Source organism: Anoplolepis gracilipes, chromosome 10 (assembly GCF_047496725.1).
Source record: "Anoplolepis gracilipes chromosome 10, ASM4749672v1, whole genome shotgun sequence".
NCBI lineage: Eukaryota > Metazoa > Arthropoda > Insecta > Hymenoptera > Formicidae > Anoplolepis > Anoplolepis gracilipes.
In genome coordinates this window covers 6,520,755-6,540,031 of record NC_132979.1, presented here as the reverse complement: position 1 = coordinate 6,540,031, position 19,277 = coordinate 6,520,755, and the positions used below count along the sequence as shown (strand labels likewise).

The window sequence follows — 19,277 nt, the reverse complement described above, 5'->3', positions numbered from 1 at the left end:
AAGGATTGTAATTGATTATTATTTTAACATGATTATTTCAATATTTTCTTTATGCTATATTTATGATAAGATATGATGGTAATTATATAAATAAAAAAAAATTCAGACATATTTATAAGAAAGTTACATACTTTCTGACAACTATTGTCACAATCGTTTGCACTTTTTCGAGCCATGGCAACATATAACAAATAAAGGTATATATGTATAAGTATTTTTATATATATATATAAGTATATATTAAAAAATTAAAACACAATATATGGAAAATTATAAATAAATATCACATTCGGTTCTCTGTCATAAGCATCTTTCCATATATACTCTCCATATTGATGATATTGAGAAATTAATCACAATATCAACAATTGAAACTATTTCCAACATTTTAAATTGCTTGTACTTTAAACAACTCTTATCCTATACATCTTCCTCTTGAGTAAATCGTGAATCTAAAGAACCTGTCATATACAAGAGATTAAATTTAAACTTGAGTCGGACCAGTACTTTTGCCTTGTGTTCTACGACGTGCTAATTCGGACATAACGACGGGACCAATATGAGGTGATCTTGGACTACTCGCCATTGCTCTATACGTTGCTGCGACTGCCATCTAAGAAATAAAATTTATTGTAAAATATATAATTTTAAATCAGATTTATCAGAAATTTTATAGAAATAATGTCATACATGTATAATTATGTATCTATTATTAGTATTTTTATTTTAACATACCTTCAAACTATGTACATCCTTAATAACATCCGGTAATACTTTTTGAGGTATACGGTGTCGATTTATAATCCATGGATATTTTAAAATAACAGCTGCTGTAGGCCTTCGATTCGGATCTACATGCAACATCCTCTTAACTAACTCTTTAGCTTCGCTCGAAATATGGCACCATATCCCGCTTTCCACATCTATATATCCCGGGCCAATCCGGTCCAATATATCGCTCGCGCTGTCTCCTGGACTGTTACGGAACGGCGTGTACCTGTAGGTTGCGTGATAAAATTATAACGTTTTCATCGATATCAATTATATAATAAGTAATGACTTTCACATAGTATTTTTTTCCATTACCCGGCTAACATAATGTATAATAGAACTCCAAGAGACCAAATGTCACACGCTGCATCATATCCTTGACGTTTCAGCACTTCGGGTGCTACAAAGTTTGCAGTATAACAAGGTGTCATTAATAAACCGTTTTCCGCTCGCAATTGCTTCGCAAAGCCGAGATCGCATATACAAAGTGTTGTCGGATCACCACCAGGTTTTGCATATAGAATATTCGATGGCTTCAAATCTCTATGAACAACCTGTTTTTTTTTTCTTTCTTTTAATACAATAATAATGTATCGTTTTGTCTTATATAAATAAGTGCGTACAAATTAAGATATACAAAACTGTTTAGTACAGGTCATTCTGAAGATTGCAACTTACTCCGTTTTCATGAAGATAATGCACCACATTTGTAATAGTATAAATGACTTCGGCGGCTTCTCGTTCGGTAAAGTTTCGTCTTTGTAGCAAACGATCGAGAAGTTCACCACCGCGCAGAAGTTCTAATACCAGGTATACTCGTTTATCATCTTCGTGAACAGCTCTCAATGTTACGATATGAGGATGTCTACCATATCGTAATAAAATTTCTATTTCTTCCGTGGGATCTCGTTTTGATTTCTCAATCACCTATTTATTATGTATTTTATTCATTTATATTTTATTTAATTATTTTTTTTTAATTTCAAGTACACCTTTAGAAATATATTCAATTTCAATCTTGCACAAGATATTACCTTCACAGCATATTCCATTTTTGATGCTATATGGACAGCCAAGTAAACCACGCTGTAGCTTCCTTTGCCAATCTCATGTTTGAATTCGTACTCGTCAGTTATAGAAACGGAATTAACGTAAGATGGAAAAGTGGCACTGATGCTATCATAGTTTTTGCATTCCGAAAGTTTAGCATCATCCGCAAGCAAACAGGGTGCAACGAAACTAAATCCGCGAAATAGTTCATGAGCAGTTGCACTAGGTGGAACTCCTGGCGAATCTAAAAAGATGTAAGAATTTCTTTCGCAAGGATATCAGAACCTATATTTAATTATTAATAATTTAAGTTTACTCCACTGTTCTTCCTTTTTCTTCTGTTTTTAAGAAGGAGATCGGTCACCTTTAGGTGTTTTACAGGTGAATTCACTATCGAAGTAAAACGCATCGTCTTCCCTAACAGCAGGTTTAAATGGCGGTCTTATTTCTTTCTTATAAAGAGCATCCCAATCAATAGTAGCAAAGAAAATATGGCCTTTAATTTCTTCCACTCCACCTAGGAATAGAAAAGATTTATATAAAGGCTATCACACACACACATATATATATATATATATATATATATATATATATATATATATATATTTATTCAAAGCTACAAGTTATTTTCTCACATAAAAATATAATATTAAAATATTACCAGCACCAAGACGATTCGCTGGATTTCTCTTAAATAATACCCTCAAAAGTGCTTGTGCTTCTGGTGAAAGATTATGTGGCATTCCAAGTTTAGCTTTCAAGATTTGTGTCATTGTTTCTTTACGGTTTGCACCTTGGAATGGAAGAGCACCTGTCAGCATTTCAAACTGAAAATATTAAAATCATATACAAATGTCTTTAATCTCTTTTAATATCTAGTTTTCCTTAGTTGTATCAATTTCCAAATGAGATATATAAAGTCTAACCATTAAGACACCAAAACTCCACCAATCTGATGTAAAAGTATGTCCTTTTCTGTTGACAATTTCCGGCGCCATATATTCAACTGTGCCACAAAACGAATATGCTTTTGAATCATCCAAAGGTTGTTTGCTTAAACCAAAATCTGTCAAAGATATGTGGCCTTCTGTATCCAACAAAATACTATTGTGCAAAAAAAAAAAAAAAAAAAAAAAAAAAAAAAGAGAAAATTAATCAAATGCACTAATAGTGGATGTCTATATTAAAGAGATATATACAAATCCCGAATAAATACAAACTTTTCGGGCTTGAGATCTCGATAAATAATTCCAAGCTTATGTATATGATCCAAAGCAAGTGCTAGTTCAGCCAAATAAAACTTAACATCTTCTTCTGTAAACATTACCTGAAACATTAATTATATCCATAATTATGAATATACACATATTATTTCTTATTAAAACTATTGCATTTTTTGACGATATAAAATACTTTGTCAAGATTTTTTTAATCGCGCAAATCGTCGGAACAAGACGACGATATATTTAATCATTAACAATTACCTCTTTAGATAATCTGGAAAAGAGATCACCTCCTCTTAAAAAATCTAGAATTAAGTAAAGTTTTCCTTCTGTTTGAAATGCATAGTGCAATCGGACGATAAATGGATGTTCCACATCAACTAATATATTTCTTTCCATTTTGGTTCTCACTCTATCACGAACTAAAGACAAATGTACAATAAAATAATAATCAACAATATTTGCAAATATTTAATAGTATCTTTAAGTACCTTTTAATGTTGCCTTTTTTAAAACTTTCATAGCATATAATGTACCACTGTCTTTTCCAATGACTTTTCTTACTAAAAATACCTATAATGAATATTTAAAATCAAATTTATATATATATATATATATATATATATATATATATATATATATATATATAAATATGTATGTTTGTATGTATAAATAATTATTGTAATTATCTCACTATGCAAAAATATTTAAATATACAAAAATGTTTTTAAATATATTAAATATTCAACATATGCATGTTATTCTTACCTTGCCAAAGGACCCTTGTCCAAGAACTTTCAATAGCTCAAAGTGGGAAGGTTCAGCTTTTTCATGACCTTCCCGTACCACATCGCGTACTTCAATCTCATGAGATTCTGAGCAACCGTTTGATCTGTCAATTAAATTTCCTTGAGGTATCATTGTTTCTTCCTGATTTTCGGCCGGAAGAATCTCCGTACTTTGCTAAAGCAATAAGTACAAAATAAATGTATATATTGCAAAATGTGTATTAAATACAACTGTTGAGATAAAGAAGAGAAATATATTTAAAAGGAAAGAGGTGAAGCTTTTCAAATCAAGCGCATGTCAAAAGAAGTTATGATAATTTTTACCTTCTCATTTACGCGGTGCTCGGTCCAAGGAGCCGTTAGAGTTGCCAACGGCATTATATCCAAAGTTGAGTTTATTTTCGGAATGGTACACAAGCGTTTTTTTGTAAAACACTTATTTATCTTGTAACGCTGTTACTAACAATAGGATATACAAGCGTTCAGTTTATGAAAAGTACTTCATTAGTTATAATTGGCTCTGATATCAACTCATAGTAGGAATTCGCGGTTAACTGCTAACCACCATTAACGCACATGTATATACACACATGTAGAAATGTGTGTACATATATTTAACTAAATATATACATACGTAAGCAGTAAGCAAAGTGATGGATCGATGACGTATCTTTAAGGCCGGTATTCATAGTCCGTTCTTGTATATAAGATCATCTTAAGACATGTTTTTAGTTGACTTAAGACCTACGTTCAGCCAATCAGATGGCCGAATAGAATTTTTAGACTTTACTTAAGACGAGCTTGAATATAAGAACGAACTATGAATACCGGCCTAAAATCCATGGAGAGATTACATTATTCATGAAACGAAATTTGACGAAATATTTGTCAGACATTCTGATTGGCTGTCAAATAGAGAATTTCTAAAGACCTATGAAATACTTTGACATTCAACCGGTATGTCGTACGAATGTAAAGTAACCTTAAGAAATGCAATTACATACATTGGAAGAGAAAGTACTTGATGGAGTATTCCGAGAGGATATCGTCCACATGTGTATTTTTATTTGCGTACGTGTTGTATGCGCTATAATAATCAATTTGAATCGCACGTTTAACCCGGAGAGGAAAGAATTGTCATTAAATTATTAAATATTTCTCGAGTGAGTATTTGAAAGAAATGCCGGTTGTGTCGTGTGTTTCTGAGGATTGCTAAATATTTAAGCATTGCTTTTCACAAATTAACAAATTATATATTTCAACGATATACAATATTTCCAATTAATATACCAATTGTAGAGCGATCCCGCGATTTCACTTGGTGTTTTTGTATCTCGAATAAAACCCTAAAGTGTTTCAATGTATATGTCTATTAATATACATTAAATTTCTACATTGCAAGTGGTTTAAACATGCCGTGCTGGTACTATGAAAAGAAGGAGCTACGCAATACACCGTCCATTCAGGATGGTATCGATTACGAGACGGAATGTAGATATCGGAAAGAAGGAGCACGTTTTATAATCGACACTGGCACGAAGATGGATTTAGGTTATAATACAATGGCAACGGGTGTCGTTTATTTCCATCGATTCTACATGTTCCATTCGTTTAAAAATTTTCCACGATATGTAAGTACTTTTGCAAGTAAAGACAAAAAAAAGTATATATATTTATTTATTTATTCTTAATCCTTGCCTTTCGGCTTAGGATGGCTTCCAGCTTACATGTTTTACGTATTTACATATAACCATTTCATATCTTGAATTTTATGAACCATATATGAGTACGCTTACTAATTCTACCAAATATAGTCCAAAATATATCCCATAGAATAAAATTAACTAAACTGAAATGAACTAAACAACTCTATAAAAATATAGAAAATATAATAAATATATATATATATATATATATATATATATATATAATATATATATATATATAAACATCTAAATGTAAATTTAAATATCTATATATACAAACATATACACACATAACTATATAATTTATAATTCCTTGAAGCAAAACCTGTCAATTTATTTTTATCCAGAATTTTAAGTTAAAATCAAAATTATAATTAAACTTAAATTAAACTTAAAATTAAAACTTAAAATCAAAATTAAAATTAAGATTAATGTCATATTTTAAATTAAAATTAAGATTCAAATTCTCAATTCAAAATCAAAATTCCAAAATCCAAAGTGCAAATTTGAAAAGTCAAAAATTCACAACTTCAAAGTTCAACATTTCCACTGCAGACTTTCAAGATTCAAAGCTCAAAACTTTAAACTCAAAAATTCGAAAATCCAACCTTTTAAATTAAATTAAATTAACTTACTTAAAATTCAAATTTTTTTAATTTTAAATTTAAAAATTAAAAATTTTAAATTCAATATATATATATATATATAGATATATGTGAATAATTTTTAATTATATCTTGTATTAATTTGTATTATTGTGATAGGTAACAGCTTGTTGCTGTTTACTTTTGGCTGGTAAAGTTGAAGAAACTCCAAAAAAATGCAAGGATATTATACGGACAGCTAAGACTTTAGTCTCTGAACAAAAATTTATGACATTTGGAGAAGATCCTAAAGTACTTATTTATCGTTTAAAAAAATCTATATCGGCAAGAATATGTATATTAAATATATATTAAATTATTATTGACAGGAAGAAGTCTTAACCTTGGAAAGGATTTTATTGCAAACTATTAAATTTGATTTACAAGTTGAGCACCCATATAGTTATTTATTGAAATATGCAAAGTGTCTTAAAGGTAACTATATTGTACATACTATATGAAACATGCATTAATAATAGATTTTGTTAATGAAATTTGTGGATATTTTTAACAATTTTTATTTTATAATTTTAGGTGATAAAAACAAACTGCAAAAGATGGTTCAAATGGCTTGGACTTTTGTTAACGACAGGTATATAATAATTTTATAATGAATTACTACTCTGTATTCTAATATTTGACATGATAAGAATGATTTCTATTCTCTTTTAGTTTGTGTACCACTCTGTCGCTACAATGGGAGCCAGAAATAATAGCTGTTGCTCTAATGTACTTGGCAGGAAAGCTAAGTAAGTTTGAAGTGGTGGACTGGGTTGGAAGACAACCAAAGCATTTACGCTGGTGGGATATGTTTGTTGAAGACGTGACTATGGATCTTTTAGAAGGTAAATTTATAAAATTTTAGTCTCAAAGTATTTTATTCTTTGTCGTCATCTATTATTATAATCATATAGTCTATACATATGTCGTGTATATTTCTAGATATTTGTCATCAAGTTTTGGATTTATATTCACAAGCTAATAATACAAAACCGCCAGATTCGCCACCAATGATACCATCTAGCGAGGTGTGTAGAGAACGACCCCCTGCTACTACTACCATAGAATCTGCATCTAATACACCAAATGGTAAGTAATAAATATGTTTAGTCAAGTAAAAGCATGTAGTGTGCATTAGCGCATATTTAAAGATTAATAAATGATTGACGACTGTGCTATAGTGACGCCTGGAAAGTCTTCTAAGATAGAAACACCAGTGGTTTCCGCAAATGGATGTCCAACCACGGACATCGTGGATACGATAAAACCAATAGAAACTACTTCAACGGCACATTTTCCTACATATCCAACGAATTTCGCAGCATCTAGTAATACAAACTATCCACCGGCATTTCCACCTGCGAACGTTTCAGTTCCACCTCCTCCAGTGAATACAATGAATCATATTGTACCAACAATGCATCACATTGGATCCTCCGCTACTATACCTCGTCCTACGCCACCGCCCGCACCAGCTGCTAATCAAACTGCTTTCCAACCATATTCTTATCCAACAAACGCGTCATACTTCCCAGCGAATAATCCAATTCCACCTACCGCACCACCACGTAGCTATTATCCACCACAGCCATAACAAAAGGCAATATATCATGCATTTAATAAAAATTGTATCAACTTGAACGTTATTATTTTAATTAATGGCGAAAAAAAAATTAGCAGAATATATTATTAATTTAATTGTAAATTTTGTATATATGTTGTACTTTTATATTTACTGTTATCACACACATGTACTTATAAACTTTTTTTCTACTATAAATAAGACTGTTTCTTTTATCAATTTTTTTTTCCTATTTATATATCATTGATATATATCAAAGAGAATTAATGTTCAATTCAAATCTTCTTAGTCAAAAAATTATGTGTAGGGAAGAATGACAAACTAGAACATTTTACATATATAGATTTCCTTTACTAAAAAAATTGTCTGTAGGCTTGAGATGCTGTAATTTACAATCTATCTCATTAGTTAAAATTTGTAAAAGCGGTTCTGCACACTTGGAATCCAATACAAAATTGTCAATATATAGTATATATAATTTGGCTGATATGCCTGCAAGTTCAGCATAAGACAAAACTAAAACAAACAGATAACAAGATGAGGTTCATTAACTTTCACAGAATGTTCCTTATATTTAGTACATATTTTGTGTACATATTCTAAGTAAATACTAATGTAAATACCAACCTCCTGCGCCAACTCCAAATACAATATTTGGTTGTTCTAATGGTTCAATTTTATACTTAGCAACATTTGCATTTTTGGTAGCTAATATTCTCAAAAATGATGGTGTTTCTGGAATATTTGTACTTTGAAACTGTGATACATGACGGCACACTATTGAAATTGTGCTCTCTGCGCTTAATAATAAGTCAGATATCTGTAAAAATATATATATATTCTTTAGTATCAAAATATATATTAAAACTAATATACATGAACATTATAATTAACAAATTACTTGCCTGGTTTACAAGTGTTCCTGCATTTTTTGTATCAAACTGTAGTAGAATTATACACAAATATACTTGTTTATCAATATGATAGATAGCAGAAACTTTCTTATCATCTTCGTTTTCAATGATGCATACTTCTTCTTTATTATGACATAAGCATTGTTTTACGAAAGCTAAAACAACATAATTAATTTAAGAATTAAAAACATGTCAATAGATAATAAGAATAGAAATATTATTAATATTGTAAAAGAGATTATTACGAATTAATGGATCTCCGTCTATTATGATGAATTTTTGCATATGTTCTGGCTTATTTTTCAGCCAGCGAACATGTAATTTCCTAAAATCAATTGTTTTGTATTATTTTATTTTGCAATAATAAGAAGATAAAGTATAATTGGATTATATAATAATACTTCTGCATCATAATTTCAACTTACGGACGATGTTCCAAGTTCTCATCTGGTTCATATTCGTCTTCGTCATCCCAAAATGCTCGTGACGATGGAAATATTACCTCTCCAAAATGACTAACCATTTTAATTAATTTCAATCAAGAGGATTTAATATCCTTTATAGAAAAAAAAAGAAAAATGCAGACGTCTAATTAAGATTTATATTCACTTAAATCACAAAAAAAGCTTTTTTTACATTATTATAAAATGTCTACTGATACTCCGACAATATCCTAAATCATCACAAATAATTAGGTGTGTTCTTTATAGCCGCATTTTTTTGTTCTTTCCATAGATATATTAAATATAGATAGAGCTGTATCTCACATCTGTCAGATTTCCACGTGTAACCAAATTCGTTTTCCTTGCGCATGCGTATTCGTATGTTACTCTCGCAAATCGACCAATCAGAGTCAACGTTCCTTAACTGTGAGTGGTCGATTTGTTTATGACATTAAGGTTGCAACTAACAACAAAACTTTTTCATGTAGCACGGCCTTTAGTAATAAAGTACGTGATATGTGCAGATGATTATAGTTGTTTACAGCGGGAATATCTGTTTTTATTGACAGAACTAATATAAAATCTTGAAGAAGTTGTGACATTGGAAAACCGTTTCATTATAATGGATATGCAGGTTTTTTGTCGAAGATTACCTAAAGTGGTACGCTTTTTTTCAAGTTTAACGGTGTTATTGTAAAAAAAAAAAAGACTATATTCTATGTATTTTTATATTTCGATATATTTAAGTATTAACTAATGACGTTTATTAGGAACTCCACGCACATTTAAATGGTTCATTAAGTATAAAGACCCTGCAAAAATTATACAAAATGCAAGATTCAAACATTGCTCCGTCTGATCAAGCTTTTATGAATACTACTAACTTCTCATCCTTAAGCGAGTATGAATATTTCTCATTGTTATACTTATTTTGTAAAGTATTCTAATCTAACAAATTGTTCGAAAAATAATGTAAACACAATATCTGTTTTCTAGATGTTTTAAAATATTTGATATAGCACATGCGCTAACAGTCACACCACAGGCTGTATTCATTGCTACTTGTGATGTGATAAAAGAGTTTTATGAAGACAACGTAATTTATTTGGAATTGAGGAGCACACCTCGTGCTGTAAAGGACTCGATGACGAAAACAGAATATCTTGAGGCAATGATAAAAGCTTTAAAGTAAATATATAATCTCATAATATACTAGTTATAAAAGCTTATATATAATAGAGATAAAAAATTAGTAAAATTAGTAAATTGATAACTGATATATTATTCACAGAACATCCAAATCACAATTTCCAGAGATTCTTGTAAAATTATTGATATCGATTAATCGGAAACAAGGTTTAGAATCTGCAAAAGAAAATATTAATCTTGCAATACAGTTTATGAAGAGATACCCAGAATATATTGTCGGTATTGACCTTAGCGGTGATCCAACTACAGGCTATTCATTTTTAGAATTATTAAAAATGTCTAGGAAAGCAGGGCTTAAAATTGCAGCACATTGTGCAGAGGTAAACACTAACTGTACATTAATCTTCTCATCTATTGATAGAATAATTACATAGGTAATGTATATACAATAGGTACCAAATGAAGTAGAAACAACTGACATATTAAAATTTAAACCTAATCGATTGGGACATTGCACTTGCATTCATCCTAACTTACAAGGTTCTAAACAATTGTTTGACATGTTACTGGAATCCAAAATTCCTGTTGGTAAGAAATTTTTTTTATAACATCACATTATAACCTATAATTTAAGTATATATATATATATATATATATGCATATAAAAAAATATATATAATAAATAATATATTCTTTTTTATGAATATTAGTAGTATTAATGTTTTATTTTTTGCATTTTTTTTTGCGTTTTTCTAGAATTATGCTTGACGTCAAACGTTAAATGTAAAACAGTACCATCCTATGCGTCTCATCAATTTAAATATTTATACGAAGTTGGACATCCTGTGACAATTGGAGTGAGTATGAGACCGAGTTTAAAATGTATATCCAAGAATTTAATAGCATTATGTTATTACTTTTTTTGGATATATATTATTACTTTTTTTAGACCGATGACAAAGGTGTTTTCAATACATGTTTATCAGAGGAATTGCAGTTGTTAAACTCTATTTTTAATATTGGAAAGGAACAGCTTAAAAAACTGTCCATATCATCCGTACAATATAGTTTTGCAAGTATAGAAGAAAAAAAATATTTATCATCGATAATTGAAAATTTTGATATTTAGGTTTGTCTTGTTAATATCAAAAATATTTTAGTTAATATCAAGTACTTTACTTTATTTTTTTGCGCACACATGCCTCTGTGTATAAATGTATTTTTTTCCTAAACTATATATAACTTTTTAATTAGGGAAATTTCAAAATTTTCAAGTTAAAAAAAGTCTAATAAAAAGAAAGAGATACATGTATATGTTTTGAGATTCAAGATCATACATATAAAAGTAACATCAATTTTATTCATAATGTTGACTATTGTGTGTGTTTACATACATTTACATATGATAACTAATTTTTTATTTATATATGAAGACTATATATTTGCTTAACATTATCAGTGTGCCATCTTGTTTCTCTCCATATATTGTATATTTACACAATATTTATGATAATTATTCGAATAACATATCTAGAATAAGTAGAATATGTCTTTTATAATGATTGAAGAATCAATAATTAGATACATCGAAATAGAACTGGAACATTGCCGTATATCCTTAGGGCCTCTGCCCACAGGGCGCGGAAACGCTTGCCGCGCGGCAAAAAACGACGCAATAGTCAATTACTGCATGTGAAACGTTGAATTCGATCCAACTTTTGCCGCGCGGCAAGCGTTTCCGCGTCCTGTGGGCAGAAGCCCTTAGTATGTCCTTAACAATCGCTTTGCGCGCTTTTTCATAATGACCCTAATATAATTCCTTATCATATTCTTTAAAGTATTTATTTGTTTCTTTTTCATTGTGCATTTCATATAAAAAAATGCGATTAAAATTCGTTCATGTCCTAACTTTTTTCATAAATCATTTACACTTACGTTGAGTCTCAATAAAATAAAACTAGAAATAACAAAGATTCAATTTATTGTTATTTCGTGATTGAATTATTATTTGTTATCACATTGTAACAATTTATAGTGATAAGTATTATACTATTAATATGTAATGACAATATTATTAATATATATATATATATGTATATATTTATAATATTTTTATATACAAGAGCTTTTGTAACTACATTTTCTTCTCGGAGAAAGTACCTAACGTATTATATTTTGAATAAGAATATTTGAAATTTATATTTAGAGTAGCTTATTTTGATATAAGGTTTGATCTAGAGATCTTCCATAATACAATAGAAGATAAAGAGAAGAGTAAAATGAAGACTTCTCTCTTTTTGAACTGTGAATATGTTAATGTTAAAATCGACTAACTAATTTTCCGTTCTCTTAAAAACAACACTATGAATCTTCAGATATCTATGATGAGATATTAAAATCTTCCAGCCAAATCAATTAGATTGAGCAACAACCAAAATAACAGAATATAAGATTAACGCAAAACAGAAGTGACTGATATATATAGTCAAATTATCCATACAAAGTATACTTTCCTTTATATATATAAAGAAAATAATTTGACTTATATTATCGTTCGAGTTCGATAAAACTCTTCTGTGTATAATTAAAATTGTAAATACAATAAGTAGGATACTAATATTATAATCATAACTTGATATATCTTAAAAGAGCATAAAATTTATAAAAGTGTAATTATTAATTTAACGAAACTTAAATTTTAAAAGATAATATTTAATCTGATCTATATAATTTTTTGGTAAAACTTTATTTCACATACATAAAATGTAAATATTTTCTAGAATTTATTCTCTGAAAAATTGTATTCTCTCAGGAAATTATATCTTATTTTTGCATTCGAGTTCTTTAATACGTTCGATTTTCTAGTGTTTCGTCATTATTTTATATTCTGATATCTTATCATTACTAAATATAGTTCACAATTATATGATTATGACTAAGACTATATTATATGCATATATGTGTATATATATACACATATATGTGTATAGATCAGCAAATATTACATACAGATCTTTTTATGGTTATTTTTCGTAAGATATTAGTGTGTGTATTATATATGAAATATAATACTTAATGTATATATGTATATATTTTGTATTGGGTTTTATTTTGAAAAATTTCATAAAACATTATGTATTTTTCATACTAGTAATACATTTCCAACACACACATACATACAAATTTATATATACATATGTATATGTGTTATATGTATTAATATATATATATATATATATATATATATATATATATGTATATATATATATATATGTATATATATGTTAAATAAAATTCTAAGTCTATTATATATTTGTTTCATTTATATTTGCAATGATATGGATATATTTTAATCAAATTAAAAAATTAATATTGTACGTGTTTTACAATATCTTGTTAGATATAATCAATTTCACAATTTTTAATTATATAACACATAGTATTTCAATATATTTTGCTTTTGAAATTTCTTATTAACATACATATGAAGCAAAATAAAGATGATAAGAATTAATTTTAAGATAAAATAATAAACATAATTACATCACTTTCAGTTCATAAGACAATTAAAGTTTCAAGACTGACCGGTATTTGTTTGTTAATTAAATAAAATTGGTGGATATATTGGAAAATCATGTATCATTGGTTCAAAGATGGGTGGAAAATTATAGTGGAAAACTACCATTATTATATTAAATGTAAGTTGATGTTTTATTATATGTACAAACTCTATTCTCTTTTCAAATTTAATTATCCAATTATATATTCAAACCTTACTTTTCATTAATGACGCAATGATATAAATATATTTGATTGAATGCTTTAGAGAATATGAAACAATATATATTTAAAAGATACGTTATTTAAAAAATTTTAATAATATCAACTTTAAAATATATATAAAATAAGTGAAATAAAAAAATATATAGAATAAGCATACATTAATACAAAATGAGATATATAGTAGAAAATCCCAATGACTTTGGCGGTGTACTCGTTTTTTTCTAACATAATAATTAGATTTATACACAAAAAATATAAATTACGAATATTGAACGTAATATTTAAAATGATGGTAATAGAATAAAAAACTATAGTCACAATAAGTATAACAATTATAAATTATTTACAAGATTAATATCTTTTGTAACAAATCTCAAAATGATAGCAATTTACGAGTAATTTAATCTCAATTATCCCCGATTACTTCGATTTTATTAGATTTTTATACAGTTCTATTGAATTATACAAGCACTAAGTTTTCTCTCAATTTATACATTTAGATTTTGTTAAAGAATTTAATTTAAAATAAAAACGATTAAATTATATGTACAATTTAATTTAATTATACATACTATGTATTACATTCTGATTACACATACTCCGATGATAAAATTCTAATCACTATGATGAGATGCATAATTTAAATTGCATTATTATCTGAATCAGAGGATGTGCATTTTTTTTTATAATGTATCTTATTCTATAGACAAAAACATCAAGTGTCCACAAGATGTTTCACAATGATGAACAATGTAAAAAGACATCTTAGGACACTTATCATAAATGCTTTATATTTATTATGTACACTGGAAACTCTCAATAATGCGACTCGAAAAAGTGCAATACATTTCTTCCAAGCGTACCAAGTCCAGCTTCCATAACATGAGTAGGAATAATAGTCCAGCAGCGTATCGGTTACACAAAGCTGCAGGCGCAGTTTTACCCTCTCGCGTAAAAAAAACATGTATACTCACGCTCACGTGTCTTGCGACATTATTTAATTCAACCGTCGTATGCGTGCGTATTCATGTTATTGTGTTTTACCAACCTTTTATTAATAAGTATGAATTTTTTTTGGTGTGAGGGCAAAATGATACATCGTTACGGCTCTGAACTCTATAGTAGAGGTGGTAAACTCGTAAAAATGCAGCAGAGTACGCTGCACTATTAAGAGTTTCTAGTATATCGAAAAGCAAAATTTATCGAAAAGAATGTATATATGTTATTCACATTCACAAAAATCTCTAATCACATATAATTATATTCACATATACGCATTCATGATCGTTATATTTAGCAATCTGTATCTAATATCACATTATAAAATTTATTAATTTTAAATTATTTTTTTTTCTTTTTATAATTGTATGGCATATGTTATTAGAAACGAGAAATGGATTTTTTTTTTACAAATAACATTAACTTTTTTTGTTCATCATTCGTATTTGATAATATATATTAAATAAACTATATCAAAAATTAATAAAGTATATCAAAAATTTTCATTTTTTATTTTATGTTAGTAAACGCATATGTAATTCAATTTTATAAAGTTCATTTTTGTTTCTGGCAAAAGTAAACTTTATATAATAAGTGATTTACAACTATGTACATTTATTTATTACATATAGAAATTGAAAATTTGAGATGTATTTTATATAATCTATATATTAAATGCATGAAAAAACTAATTTATTTCAAAAAAATTACTAATTCGTAAAAAAAATGGCTATTTCTCATTTCTAATACTGTCATAATCCAATGCAACAGTAAGAAATTGCAGGAGATTGATTGCTTACCGCTATACATTATAATAATCATAAAATAAATATAAAAATAGAAATAAAAAAGTAGGAGTTTGTGTAATTAAGTTTATTTAATCTTTCGTTTTGTCAATATGTACAAATAATTACACAGTTTATTTTTTTATTTTTTTTAGAAATATTTATTTCTTAAAAATTACTGGTAAAACTATTGTGGTAAAATTATTCAATATTATTAATTTTTTAACCGAACAATATCGTCGGATATCTAGGACATTTGTTCGCGAAAAAAATTACATTACTTTTTACATTACTTTTTACATTATTTTTTACCACACAAAGCATGGTAAGATAATCGTAAGTCATCTTGCGAAGTTGGTCAGTTTCTTTCTTGATCATCAATTATTGAATTAATTCGAGAATGTCTCCATTTATTCTCTAGCTATTAAGTTTTGATATCATAGTCGAAAAGAATAGAAATAGCAACTGACCCTTTAGGGTCATAATTTTATCAAAAAAAGTAAAAATGTAATTTTTTTCGCGAACAAATATCCTAGATATCCGACGATATCGTTCGGTTAAAAAATTAATAGTACTGAATAATTTTATCATAATAGTTTTACCAATAATTTTTAAGAAATAAATATTTCTAAAAAAAAAAAATAAAAAATTAAACTGTGTTTATAATTAATTATTTATACATATTGACAAAACAACAGATTAAATATACATAGACTTCTACTTTTATTTCTACTTTTACGTTTATTTTATGATTATTACAATGGAGACATTCTCGAATTAATTCAATAATTGATGATCAAGAAAGAAACTGACCAACTTCGTAAGATGATAAAGAATTATACACATTAATTTATATACATTAATTTATACACATTAATTTATATACATTAATTTATATACATTATATTTAAAAAGTAATCAAAAAGATTAGAAAAAAGACTATTAACATTAGAAGATTAGTAAAAGATTAGAAAAAAATGCTAGAGATTATTGTATTTTCTAAATTCATGAAGAGTCTCAACGACTTTTTTAATAGGCTCCTCATGTCAATATTGTCTAGCAAATTTTAAAGACGATTTAAATAATGAATAATTCCACAATAGTTCGTCGGTACATTTTCTCTTTTGGATATCGTTGCAAAGAGATTTTAACGTTGCACCGACATTGGAACGTTTTTTTTTTATTTACAATAGATTCTCATGACTGAATTCGTTTCGCTTAAATCAGTCACGAGAATCTAATTAAGTACTCTAATTAAGTACTTTGTGTCTTTAAAACGTTCACGATTCGCTAGTTCGTGCACGTTTTACATTATTTGAATTCGATGATGTACTGCTGGCGTCATCGTTTTTAGCTGATAGGACGCCTTCGTAGATTATACCATCGATATTCACGCTCATTACTAATTCTCTTCGGCCATTTTCTGAAAAATATCAAAAATTATTTAGACTAATAAATAATCTCTTTTAAAATTTTATATAATTTGAATAAAGACTTTGTTATGTAAGAATAATATTAATATAACGGACAAATGAGACTCGCGCGCAAACGATAATTAAATTATTCATGTATAATTAAAATATTTAATAAAACATAAACGTTTCTTTGATTATTTAGACAATATTACTGACAGAATGTATGTTATTTCTCAAATTACCCATTCAAATTTTGTATTGAAGATGGTTTGAAGAAAGATCATAACGTCTACGTTTTATTTTAAATTTTAATTATATTTGTATGAGTAATTTAATTGCATTGATTATTGTTTGCGCACGCCTCATTTGCTCGTCATATTAATATTATTGAATTTTATAAACTTAATTTTTAAGATTTATTTTTTTTTAAACGAAAATTATATAAAACTATTTAGTGAAGAAAAACACAAGCATTTATCTTACTATAATATGTATATCTGTAGTATGATGAATTTATTGTATCAAATATATTGTATCATGTAGATGTAATAAATTTTATATATTATTATATTGTATATTAAATTAATTGTATTATATATTGAATTAAATTATGTATTATATATTAAATTTTATATATTAAATATTTAATTCACCACGGAAGGAAACTTCTTGCGTTATGCACATATTCCGATTGGTATTTTCTTCCGGTAAATTTTCTTCATCGGAATATATCCTTTTAGTAGAGGTCGGAGGTGAGAGATCGGCCGCGTCTTGATTTCTTTTCAAATTGCCGAGCGGTGAGCTAACAGATCGACTAGCGCTTGGAGAGGACACCTGATCTAACCTAATTGGATATCTTTTTGTCATTAAGCAATAAATACTCCTATCTCCTTATTGTTTAAAAAAGAGATATGTATTCTCCATATTTACCTATGAGCAGAGTTTGCAAGATCCAGGGCTTCTCTCTGTGGTTCCGGGCTATTTGCCGGAACTAATGGCGAGTGGGATGCAGGCGGAGAGAAAGGTGGTTGACCGACTCCTGGATACAATTTACTATTATTTTGATACATATTCCATAGGGAGATCTGCCTCGATAATTCAATTGCGCTAAGCGCCTCGGTCGTAGGTGGTGTTATCGACGTGTTGCCAGGTTGTTGAATCATAGAGTTGTTGTTAGTCACATTTCTTTCTCTCAGTATCTTCAATGAATTCAGCATGTATTCTGAAACTATAAATATAAATATATTAAAATTGCAATGTACGGTATTTAAATTAAAAGATGGAGATGTGGAGATTAATTCCTTTACCGAGCGTGTTTTCGATAAAATTACATTTTCTTTGGATTCTTTGGAAATTTATATATCTTATATTTATACAGTATGTTGAAAAATATCGAACCAAATGTTTTGTAATATTTATTATAGAAAATAATTATCTTGAAATGGAATGAATATATTATTTTACTATATTATGTATATGTAAAATATTATATTAATGTAAACATTGTATATAATATTGTACAAATATTTTATTACTATATTATGTAAAATAATTTACAATTTTTTATTACAATTTATTATAACTTAAAATTATTATTTCTCTGATACCGCAAGTATTACAGCGGCGATTCGGTGAATCTCCATCTTACATAAATGTTCGCGAACAATTTGAAATGTCATAGATTAAACTGGTAGTAATTTTGATATTATTCTGAGACTGTGTATATACATTACAAACAACGACCATTGAATATCACAGGTGTTTTTTTTTTTTTTTTTTTTTTTTCACTGACAGTCTAGCAGACAGTCTACTAAATTAAAGCAGCGACGCTGCTGAAATTCGCTTATTGGCACTGCTCCATCGGACATCTGTATGAGCTGCATGAAAACGATCGAGAACTTGTTTATTTAAATCGTCATTTTGTCAGTAGCTCAGAATTCAGTAGGCAAATGAATTCTGATGATGTGCGCGTCAATATTCGTTAAAATCATGTCCACGAGCTTCTTACTTTGTTTATCAAACACG

At 28.0% G+C, this 19,277-nt stretch overlaps 5 protein-coding genes across 9 annotated transcripts in view; 2 read left to right on the top strand and 3 right to left on the bottom strand.

Moving 5' to 3' along the window:
- Positions 1-214: 214 nt before the first annotated feature.
- On the bottom strand, positions 215-4,478 carry LOC140670257 (ribosomal protein S6 kinase 2 beta). The gene is made up of 13 exons (XM_072900828.1): positions 4,157-4,478; positions 3,813-4,007; positions 3,536-3,617; positions 3,306-3,466; positions 3,042-3,148; positions 2,748-2,925; positions 2,483-2,648; positions 2,186-2,338; positions 1,806-2,065; positions 1,450-1,698; positions 1,087-1,325; positions 736-997; positions 215-613 (listed from the first exon to the last, which is right to left on the bottom strand). Exons 1-13 carry the CDS (start codon positions 4,208-4,210, stop codon positions 485-487), a joined length of 2,235 nt encoding a protein of 744 aa, XP_072756929.1. The 5' UTR covers positions 4,211-4,478; the 3' UTR covers positions 215-484.
- A 356-nt stretch (positions 4,479-4,834) lies between these two features.
- On the top strand, positions 4,835-7,983 carry Cyck (cyclin K). The gene is made up of 8 exons (XM_072900928.1): positions 4,835-4,995; positions 5,235-5,463; positions 6,303-6,434; positions 6,512-6,617; positions 6,717-6,774; positions 6,855-7,027; positions 7,125-7,271; positions 7,364-7,983. Exons 2-8 carry the CDS (start codon positions 5,245-5,247, stop codon positions 7,774-7,776), a joined length of 1,248 nt encoding a protein of 415 aa, XP_072757029.1. The 5' UTR covers positions 4,835-4,995; positions 5,235-5,244; the 3' UTR covers positions 7,777-7,983.
- A 110-nt stretch (positions 7,984-8,093) lies between these two features.
- Psmg1 (Proteasome assembly chaperone 1) lies at positions 8,094-9,383 on the bottom strand. The gene is made up of 5 exons (XM_072900929.1): positions 9,104-9,383; positions 8,924-9,003; positions 8,670-8,833; positions 8,392-8,584; positions 8,094-8,280 (listed from the first exon to the last, which is right to left on the bottom strand). The coding sequence occupies exons 1-5, from the start codon at positions 9,199-9,201 to the stop codon at positions 8,096-8,098; spliced, it is 720 nt and encodes a 239-aa protein (XP_072757030.1). The 5' UTR covers positions 9,202-9,383; the 3' UTR covers positions 8,094-8,095.
- A 261-nt stretch (positions 9,384-9,644) lies between these two features.
- Ada (N6-Methyl-AMP deaminase) lies at positions 9,645-16,254 on the top strand. Of its 2 annotated transcripts, none has more exons than XM_072900986.1 (7): positions 9,645-9,782; positions 9,892-10,022; positions 10,118-10,309; positions 10,413-10,650; positions 10,723-10,858; positions 11,027-11,127; positions 13,825-16,254. In XM_072900986.1, the coding sequence occupies exons 1-7, from the start codon at positions 9,744-9,746 to the stop codon at positions 13,852-13,854; spliced, it is 867 nt and encodes a 288-aa protein (XP_072757087.1). In that variant the 5' UTR covers positions 9,645-9,743; the 3' UTR covers positions 13,855-16,254. The 2 variants fall into 2 exon arrangements, with proteins under 2 accessions (XP_072757087.1, XP_072757085.1); XM_072900984.1 differs by lacking the exon at positions 13,825-16,254 and adding an exon at positions 11,220-12,715.
- The window catches only part of Retn (retained), a 104,222-nt gene continuing 100,869 nt past the window's right edge, over positions 15,925-19,277 (bottom strand). For 2 of the 4 annotated variants that reach the window (XM_072900969.1, XM_072900970.1), the window contains exons 7-9: positions 18,183-18,480; positions 17,906-18,108; positions 15,925-17,260 (exon numbers count right to left, since the gene is read on the bottom strand). In XM_072900969.1, coding sequence (XP_072757070.1) covers positions 17,118-17,260; positions 17,906-18,108; positions 18,183-18,480 — 644 coding nt within the window. In that variant the 3' untranslated portion in view covers positions 15,925-17,117. The remainder of the gene's footprint in view (positions 17,261-17,905; positions 18,109-18,182; positions 18,481-19,277) is intronic. The other 2 variants (XM_072900971.1, XM_072900972.1) reach the window with 1 other exon arrangement.

What these genes read in the sequence shown, in the direction of transcription:
- Psmg1 (XM_072900929.1), bottom strand. Translation starts at nt 9,201, where the DNA reads ATGGTTAGTCATTTTGGAGAGGTAATATTTCCATCGTCACGAGCATTT. An exon ending in CAGGAACACTTGTAAACCAG is followed by an intron (nt 8,585 to 8,669) that starts GCAAGTAATTTG and finishes ATATTTTTACAG; the next exon opens with ATATCTGACTTATTATTAAG. An exon ending in ATTTGGAGTTGGCGCAGGAG is followed by an intron (nt 8,281 to 8,391) that starts GTTGGTATTTAC and finishes TGTTTGTTTTAG; the next exon opens with TTTTGTCTTATGCTGAACTT.
- Cyck (XM_072900928.1), top strand. Translation starts at nt 5,245, where the DNA reads ATGCCGTGCTGGTACTATGAAAAGAAGGAGCTACGCAATACACCGTCC. An exon ending in CATTTGGAGAAGATCCTAAA is followed by an intron (nt 6,435 to 6,511) that starts GTACTTATTTAT and finishes TATTATTGACAG; the next exon opens with GAAGAAGTCTTAACCTTGGA. An exon ending in ATATGCAAAGTGTCTTAAAG is followed by an intron (nt 6,618 to 6,716) that starts GTAACTATATTG and finishes TTATAATTTTAG; the next exon opens with GTGATAAAAACAAACTGCAA.
- LOC140670257 (XM_072900828.1), bottom strand. Translation starts at nt 4,210, where the DNA reads ATGCCGTTGGCAACTCTAACGGCTCCTTGGACCGAGCACCGCGTAAAT. An exon ending in CACCTGTAAAACACCTAAAG is followed by an intron (nt 2,066 to 2,185) that starts GTGACCGATCTC and finishes ACATCTTTTTAG; the next exon opens with ATTCGCCAGGAGTTCCACCT. An exon ending in TTATACATTATGTTAGCCGG is followed by an intron (nt 998 to 1,086) that starts GTAATGGAAAAA and finishes CGCAACCTACAG; the next exon opens with GTACACGCCGTTCCGTAACA.
- Ada (XM_072900984.1), top strand. Translation starts at nt 9,744, where the DNA reads ATGGATATGCAGGTTTTTTGTCGAAGATTACCTAAAGTG. An exon ending in AACTTCTCATCCTTAAGCGA is followed by an intron (nt 10,023 to 10,117) that starts GTATGAATATTT and finishes TCTGTTTTCTAG; the next exon opens with ATGTTTTAAAATATTTGATA. An exon ending in GCAATGATAAAAGCTTTAAA is followed by an intron (nt 10,310 to 10,412) that starts GTAAATATATAA and finishes TATTATTCACAG; the next exon opens with AACATCCAAATCACAATTTC.